Below are 9,408 nucleotides of genomic sequence, written 5' to 3' on the forward strand. Positions count from 1 at the left end.
AATAGAAAATTTGGACGTGCATAGTCGTCAATGGGATGGACGTGCATGGCCTTCAAAACTGCCATATACCCCACAAAAATGCCACATACCCCCCGACCCCGAAAAAAAAATGCGACAAACCAAAATCCATTTTGCCATACACCTCAAAAAATCCTCATATGTCAAAATCCATTTTGCCACTGGCAAAAAAATACCATATGGCAAAAAAAAGCCACATGGCGAAATAAAATTGCCACATTACACATTTTGCCACATGGGAAATACCACTTTTGGTTCTCGGCCCTGTTGGAGCAATTTCGTGCACATCATATCACAATGACGCCTATCTAAATCCCCTAGATGGCGGTATAGGCTGTGTTGTCGCGTGTGAGTCGTGAACCCTAGCAATCGGCCGAAGAAGAAACTACGGCAAGTCAGAAAATTCCGAATTCTGGAATCGTCGCTCTGATTTTTATGTTTTCTGCGTGACAGATGCGTGTTTTCGCGCTTCACTTATTGCAATTTTAATGTCAGTCCATAAGTGAAGGTACTAATAAGTGAACGTTTAGTCTTCCAGCGAACACAATTTTAATACTGTTAGCCTGCCATTCACGGTAATCTCGAGGGTTTTCTCTCGACGAGATATCTAAAATGAAAAACCCAGCGGCTAAAACGCGATTGTAAACACCAAATCCTGATTTGGGAAAGCTAGTTGGCGGGTTTTCGTTCGTGAGACGTCAGCAGAATGACAGGTGAGTGACATCAAATGATGTCAACAAACCGACGAAGGTGACGACGAACATAGGTCACAATAAATGTTTGCTTCCCTCCAGATGATGCCGTCCTGCTGGAAGTGCCTGTCATTCAGCAGTTGTACCACTGGGATTGTGGTTTAGCATGCTCCAGGATGGTACTCAAGTAAGCAAAATAAGCGGTGTCTTTGTGTGCTTGTAATATGTATAGTATAGTCATATAGTAGAAATACTGATTTTATCACATCTATGTAAGTGTGAAACAGAAATTTACATTTGGGATTAGAATGTGCCATTGAAGGATTTAATTCTAATGCATTAACAAATTTAATTCTAATACATTAATAAATTTATGGACACGCTTATTCCAGAATTAAAAAAAAACATTACTTGTAAACAAAAACTAAAATGTTTTAACTTGTGTTGCGGTATTACCACACTATCTCAGCATTATTACACCGGGGAAAACATTTTTTTGTTTAGTCTGACAGCTGTTTTTAATTTTTGGATGAATAATCCAAAACTGCTTTCAGTTTTGCTCTATGACGTAAACATTTTTTTAACTACAGCATTTAAATTTTCTTAATATTTTTACATACATGCGTAGAGGTGCAGCAGTTAATTGAACAATCGACAACTAATCAATTGGCAAATTAATCTAAAACTATTTGGATAACAGATTAATCGTTTAGGACCTTCTTCACCTAAAACTTGTCTAAATTTTTGAAATTATTACATATACATAACTTCTCAGTGGTAAATATAAGATTTCTTCATTATATTTTTGTTAAGTCAAAGTAGGACATGAACAAAAATCTGCCTTCGGAATACAGTAATTCACATTTTTGCAAATTTTCTACACATCTTATTGTATAACCTAGCTCCTTAATAATGCTGCAACAACTAATCAATTAAATTGATTTGATTGATTGATATTTCAATACAGAGGTAGACTAAAGTTAAGTCAGGAAGCTGTCATAAAATATTATTTTTTTAATGAAATGGTCATCCATTTTGTCTTCATTGCTACTTACAACATGCCGAAAACAATTTCATTATGAAAATAATCATCAGTTTTAGCCCTATACACACGTGCCTGTTTTTTATTTAATATGTGCATATATACATACAGTGCCTTGCAAAAGTATTCGGCCCCCTTGAACCTTGCAACCTTTCGCCACATTTCAGGCTTCAAACAAAGATATAAAATTTTAATTTTTTATCAAGAATCAACAACAAGTGGGACACAATCGTGAAGTGGAACAAAATTTATTGGATAATTTCAACTTTTTTAACAAATAAAAAACTGAAAAGTGGGGCGTGCAATATTATTCGGCCCCCTTGCGTTAATACTTTGTAGCGCCACCTTTTGCTCCAATTACAGCTGCAAGTCGCTTGGGGTATGTTTCTATCAGTTTTGCACATCGAGAGACTGACATTCTTGCCCATTCTTCCTTGCAAAACAGCTGGAGCTCAGTGAGGTTGGATGGAGAGTGTTTGTGAACAGCAGTCTTCAGCTCTTTCCACAGATTCTCGATTGGATTCAGGTCTGGACTTTGACTTGGCCATTCTAACACCTGGATACGTTTATTTTTGAACCATTCCATTGTAGATTTGGCTTTATGTTTTGGATCGTTGTCCTGTTGGAAGATAAATCTCCGTCCCAGTCTCAGGTCTTGTGCAGATACCAACTGGTTTTCTTCCAGAATATTCCTGTATTTGGCTGCATCCATCTTCCCGTCAATTTTAACCATCTTCCCTGTCCCTGCTGAAGAAAAGCAGGCCCAAACCATGATGCTGCCACCACCATGTTTGACAGTGGGGATGGTGTGTTCAGGGTGATGAGCTGTGTTGCTTTTACGCCAAACATATCGTTTTGCATTGTGGCCAAAAAGTTCAATTTTGGTTTCATCTGACCAGAGCACCTTCTTCCACATGTTTGGTGTGTCTCCCAGGTGGCTTATGGCAAACTTTAAACGAGACTTTTTATGGATATCTTTGAGAAATGGCTTTCTTTTTGCCACTCTTCCATAAAGGCCAGATTTGTGCAGTGTACGACTGATTGTTGTCCTATGGACAGACTCTCCCACCTCAGCTGTAGATCTCTGCAGTTTATCCAGAGTGATCATGGGCCTCCTGGCTGCATCTCTGATCAGTTTTCTCCTTGTTTGAGAAGAAAGTTTGGAAGGACGGCCGGGTCTTGGTAGATTTGCAGTGGTCTGATGCTCCTTCCATTTCAATATGATGGCTTCCACAGTGCTCCTTGAGATGTTTAAAGCTTGGGAAATCTTTTTGTATCCAAATCCGGCTTTAAACTTCTCCACAACAGTATCTCGGACCTGCCTGGTGTGTTCCTTGGTTTTCATAATGCTCTCTGCACTTTAAACAGAACCCTGAGACGATCACAGACCAGGTGCATTTATACGGAGACTTGATTACACACAGGTGGATTCTATTTCTCATCATTGGTCATTTAGGACAACATTGGATCATTCAGAGATCCTCACTGAACTTCTGGAGTGAGTTTGCTGCACTGAAAGTAAAGGGGCCGAATAATATTGCACGCCCCACTTTTCAGTTTTGTATTTGTTAAAAAAGTTTAAATTATCCAATAAATGTTGTTCCACTTCACGATTGTGTCCCACTTGTTGTTGATTCTTGACAAAAAAATTAAATTTCATATCTTTATGTTTGAAGCCTGAAATGTGGCGAAAGGTTGCAAGATTCAAGGGGGCCGAATACTTTTGCAAGGCACTATATGTATATATTGACATACAATGAAATATGAAAGTAAACGGGCATGATGGCAATGTTTAACTTTTTTTTTTTTTTTAATGATAAAGATAAACTGTGGGGGCTGGGGGTGGATCGATGTGTTGGAATTTATATTCATTCATCTTCTGAACCGCCTATCTTCACGAGGGTCGCGGGGGTGCTGGAGCCTATCCTAGCTAATAACTGGCAGGGGACAGGGTACACCCTGAACTGGTTGCCAGCCAGTCATAGAGACAAACAACCATTCACACACACACTTACATCTCCAGGCAATTTGAATTGTCAGCTTACTATGCAGGTTTTTTGGATGTGGGAGGGAATTAGGATACCAGGAGAAAACCCAAGCAGGCACGCACGGAGGAAAACATGCAAACTCCTCACAGGGAGGCCGGAGCCGGGATTGAAGCAACATTCTCAGATCTGTGAGGCAGACGTGCTAATCACTCTTTTACCATACTGCCTGGATTTGATATAAGCATTCCAATTTGGATTTTAATAGGCATAAAAATCTTAACAGAATTTTTTATTTTTTAAATTTTCCCTCGGTGTTATTAAAATTTTAAAGTATAACAATGTCAAAACTGTGAAAAATGTCATTGTAATTGTGTCTAACTCTAAAACAAATTCAGCTGTTATGAGCTGAGCATGTGTATGTTTGGCCTGGCAGGTACCTGCACCCCATTAGTGATGAGCAATTTCGGAGAGCATGCTGGGAGCTGAAAATGACTGAGAGTGTGTGGACTATTGACCTGGCCTACCTCATGTGCCATCTAGGAATCAAGCATTGCTTTTACACACAGACCCTGGGAGTTGATAAGGGCTTTAGGAGTCAGGTACCATTCTTCAAGACAAAATAAAAACATGAAATTTTACATAATTTCTGTATGTAATACCTGTGCTCCACATTGCAGTCCTTTTATAAGAAGCATTTTGATACCGAAGAAGACCGAGTGAATGAGCTTTTTCTTAAAGCAGAAACGAAAGGTGTGGTTGTTAAGAAATGGTAGGTACAAATCCATTCAAATACAAATGGCCGTTTGTCACAAATCGCTGAGGAGTTTTCTAATATCCTTCCGACAGCTCTGTGAGCATTCAAGAAATCGAGTCTCACCTAGAGGAGAGGCACGTTGCCATCGTTCTCGTCAATGCGGTCATCTTGACGTGTGAACTTTGCGCCGCACCTGTCAAGTACTGCTGCTTCCTCCCTGTGGGCCAGAAGTGTTTCTGCCGGAAACCCGAGTATCAGGGACATTTTGTGGTGCTGCGTGGCTTCAACAGGACCACTGGATGCATTCTGTACAACAACCCTGCGTATTCTGACCGTGAGTAATATATCTTCAGATTGCAATTATCAAAAAGCTTTTACATTGGTATACAAACTTTAACAGAAATAAACAAATAATAGTGGTTCTGTATTTTTTGATTAATTATCTTAAAAACCCGGTCACTTTCACTCAATTCCGACCTTCTAAAATGACATAGTGGTTCTGTATTTTTTGATTAATTATCTTAAAAACCCGATCATTTTCACTCAATTCCGACCTTCTAAAATGACGTGATCGGGCCCTATTTCCGATAACATGATCGAATCGGGGACATCCCTTACTTAATTTTACTTGTTTAAATGTTATTTCCAAGGCCATGGAGTAAACACGGCTGGTTTGGGGTACAGAGCATCGTTGGCGTGAGATTAAGAAGAAGTGTGATTAAGAAGTAGTAATGTTATATTTAATATAGTAATCAAACCTGTAAAATAATGATTGGAAATCATCATTGATATTGAAGTCTGATTTTATTTATGAATTTTTATGTGTGTTTTCATTTGAATTCATTGTTCCCAAATTCATTGCTCCTCTACTATTATGTCTTTCTCATGCATTCGTCTGTACCAGTTGCAAACAAGTCTGAATGTTGAACAATGTCTGAATGGAAATAATAGAATGCTGGAGTTGTACCTGTCGTACTTATTTTTTGACAACCCTTCAGAGGGAGTTAAGATCAAAATCAAATCAGCTACAGACAACTGAACAGTTTTACATTGTCAACAGAGCTGAGCAAAGAAAACTACGTCACTGCGACAAAATAACCGAATTTGGAATCTAATGCTGACTTGGCAATGCCACTATGGCTGAGCTAAGTTAACTAGTGCTGCAACGATTAATCGATTAACTCGAGTATTCGATTAGAAAAAATATTCGAATTATGTTTTGCTGCTTCGAGTATTTGTTTAATTAAAGTGGTGGTTTATTTAGAAAGTGTTTGCATTTAGTTTTATTGATTTTGGTTGGATACACCACCCTCTTGTCTGCCTCATTTCACATGGCTGAATCCAGCTGCTCCGTGTTAAAGGCCAACATCAGCCAAGTTTTTGTTTGAGGTAATGCATTCGTAATTTAGTGTATTGGTATATTTAGCCGTTATTTTTTTAATCATTTTTTGTGAGAATATGTGTCTGGACCATGTGTTTAGAGCATTGTTTAAAAAAAAAATTTTTAAAAAAAAGCGTTAGCGTTTTATAGCATTTAAGCTAGCGGACTTTTGCTATGTAAGTTAGCCATTGTTGTTTGTTGTACATAGATACTTATTTTATTTTATTTTTTTACTGTTTGAGGCTCAGCTCCGGTATTTTAATTTTTCATGTTCCTTATCAGATTACTCGATTATTCAAACTAACTAGTTCATCGATTAATCGACTACTAAAATAATCGATAGCTGCAGCCCTAAAGTTAACAGGGCCTTTGATAAGTTAAGAGTATTTTCCAAAACCATACGTAAAATTCTGTACATGCCCTGAAAATTGAAGTAAGATGACCAAGTGGCCGTTGTTCACCTGAAGTGCTTTTATTTTGTAGCTTGCTAAGCTAAACGAAGCTTACATTAATAGGGATGTCCCCGATCCGATCACGTGATCGGAAAGCAGGCGGGTCGGGCCATATTTCAGAGGATCGGAATCGGCAAATTCTCAAAATGAGGTGACTCGGGTGCGAAAACATAATCGGGACATCCCTATTAGCACTAGCACTGTATGGAACACAACTGGCTGCGAAGGTGGTTTCAACACTTAAGTTTCACAACTATTCAATTCTTTTGAACGGTTCTTTCTAGTGACTGTGTTTAGCTACTTGGTAAAGACCAATTTTGAATGACATACATACAGGGGGTACTCGTGTTACGAATGCGTTCCTATGCCAGCGATTTCACCGTGAAAGTCGTATTTTACGTTAAAATACTTTGTGTAAGAAAACTAACATACATTAAATTTTTTTTTTAAAAGATGCTTTACTTTACCATTACTGCTAACAGGTCAATGAGAGCTAGAGTTTTCAATGATTTATTTGCAACTGAAAGCATGAAACACGACTACTGTAGGCCATAGTTAATGCCATCAAAAACAAACCAGCCTATATGCTCTGGCCAACTCGTCCACCCATCTCTCTCACTTTAGTCAGAGATGTGGAAAGTCCAGAGAACACAACACTAAACATATCAATATTGCAACCTGAACCATTCATGCTACCTGATTCATTACATTAGTGTCCTTACTTTAACGCTACGTGAACTGGAAGTTATTTGGTTTTGCCGACTTCGACTGTTGGCGACGTAACGTCTGTGTTAAGCGAGTGCCAAAAAATCGATTATTAGATGCATCGCAATTCGACACGTGACGATTCGATTATGATTCATGAATTTTCAAAAACAATGATGTTCCCTAATAACTTTATGACAGCCGCTTGTAGCGGAACGAAATTCAAGACATGGCTGCCGCCCAGACACCTTTAACCAACCCATGCACAAAGTTATGATGGATGCTGCCGGTTACTGAGCGAGAGATTTACTCCTTTTCAAAAGACTGGAAAATAAATTTGTGTATGAGACAGGCAGGTACCCGGCGGTCATGCTTCTGTGCGTTGTTTTATAGAGCGAGAGGGGAAGAGAGATAGTTCTTTGCTTCTTGTCTTTCAGTTGTCCAGCAGCAGCTTTAAGTCGTTTTAATTGGAAAAAGTCCCTAGTGTTTTGCTAAGTCAGTTTAGCCTTTATTGTTGTTGTTTTTGAGATGTTACTAGTTAGCGCCGAGCACTATGCTGATTAGTGACTTCGCTAACATGTATTTCCCTGTCAAATTGTGCGTTGTTTGGTGGTATACATCAGTTACTCCAGATGCAGAAGGTTTAAAACCAGGATTAAGTACAGCGGTAACACTACAAACATGCGAAATAGTACAGTGTGAAAACAAATATTGTTTAAACAATGAACAATATTGGTTAAAAGAAGTCTTATTTCTAAAGACACTTTTTTTAAGGGCAGCTTTTAATTGTATGGCCATGTTTCCATCGTTCCTGTTGAATCATTAGGATATTTTAAATAAAGAATGGACATAAATTTGTTTGGCCACTTTATTAATTAATGTTAATTAATTAGTAATGTACGATGCATCGATAATCGTGATAACCATGACCATCATCAATACTGTGATCATCGTTCAATAATCAAATCATAGCACCCCGAATCGTAATCTAATCGAATCGTGGGGTGCATAAGATGACACACCCCTTGCCTGTGTGAACACAAAACTGCTTTGGGCGACAAGTCAATTGGGCATATCTTTAACGGTGTCCATCAGGGTCTTTCCTTTCTCAAATTTTTTAATGATGTAAGCTTCGTTTCCATGGTAATTGCTTTTCTTTTGGCTGTACCAGCATCGCTGAAGGACCCAAGCTTTCTTCTTTGGGGCCATATTGTGAAAAATGCAATGATACTCCCGGCACACAAACACAGACTAGCGCTATGCACTAGCTACGCAGAAACTACAGTGCTGGGGTCTATAAGACGTACGAGGCACAGGTGTCGTAAAGTTGAAGTGTCATAAGTTGAGGACAACATAACCCGAGGACTCAATGTATTCCCGTAAAGATGAGATATGACATTGTTTTTCTTCTTCGTCATGAAGCGTTTTGAAGAGCTCAGCTTTATGTGCAAGAGCGATTTGTTTTGGTCTGAAAAATACATCAATACCAATGGTGTTGGTTCTGGAGAAGCAAACTTATATTGTCTGTGTGCTCATATAGGGGTCTGCTGCACCACTGTCAGTAACTTTGAAGAGGCTCGGCGGAGCTACGGGACAGACGAGGACATCCTCTTCATCTTTAAAACAAGCTGATAGGCACTTTTGGATTTTACTTCGTATAATGAACACTATCATGATTAAATATAGGACTTCAATAGATCCATTCCCCTATACCTTCACCCCCGCTGGTGCTAATGAGTTCAGTTGCTCATGTGAAAACAAATTTCCTCATTTTCAGTTTTCAGAAAGTGGTGCACATTATTCAGGTCTTATAGTTTTATTCATATTTGTTTTTTTTCCAAGTGAACACAATTTGTTTTTGCAAGTAGTCCTAACACGATGTGTCACATTTTGGTCACATGCTTATTGCAACAGGGAAACTAGTCGGGGTTTGAAAGTCTCAGGTAATTAAAATCTGCCTTACAATGATGCGTTCAGAGATGTATTGATTGAACATGTTTTTTGTTAATTATTACTAGTCTCTGTGTAAATTTGAGTTGCATTATATTAAAAAATGTGACTCCCATATTTTGTCTACATGTGAGGCTGATCTTACAGATGATTATAAACTCCAACAGAACTTGGGTTCTGTGAAATATTCTGAAACAAGAACTAGTTTGAGTTTCCATGTCCTTGGGAAATGATTGTCAAATATATATATACAGTGCCTTGCAAAAGTATTCGGCCCCCTTGAATCTTGCAACCTTTCGCCACATTTCAGGCTTCAAACATAAAGATATGAAATTTAATTTTTTTGTCAAGAATCAACAACAAGTGGGACACAATCGTGAAGTGGAACAACATTTATTGGATAATTTAAACTTTTTTAACAAATAC

At 38.4% G+C, this 9,408-nt stretch overlaps 1 protein-coding gene across 1 annotated transcript; it reads left to right on the forward strand.

Annotated features, from left to right (window-relative positions):
* Positions 1-314: 314 nt before the first annotated feature.
* gucd1 (guanylyl cyclase domain containing 1) lies at positions 315-9,097 on the forward strand. Its single transcript, XM_057831782.1, has 6 exons — positions 315-731; positions 813-897; positions 4,174-4,339; positions 4,418-4,509; positions 4,587-4,828; positions 8,573-9,097. Exons 1-6 carry the CDS (start codon positions 725-727, stop codon positions 8,662-8,664), a joined length of 684 nt encoding a protein of 227 aa, XP_057687765.1. The 5' UTR covers positions 315-724; the 3' UTR covers positions 8,665-9,097.
* Positions 9,098-9,408: the final 311 nt, after the last annotated feature.

This window comes from Corythoichthys intestinalis, chromosome 3 (genome assembly GCF_030265065.1).
Source record: "Corythoichthys intestinalis isolate RoL2023-P3 chromosome 3, ASM3026506v1, whole genome shotgun sequence".
NCBI lineage: Eukaryota > Metazoa > Chordata > Actinopteri > Syngnathiformes > Syngnathidae > Corythoichthys > Corythoichthys intestinalis.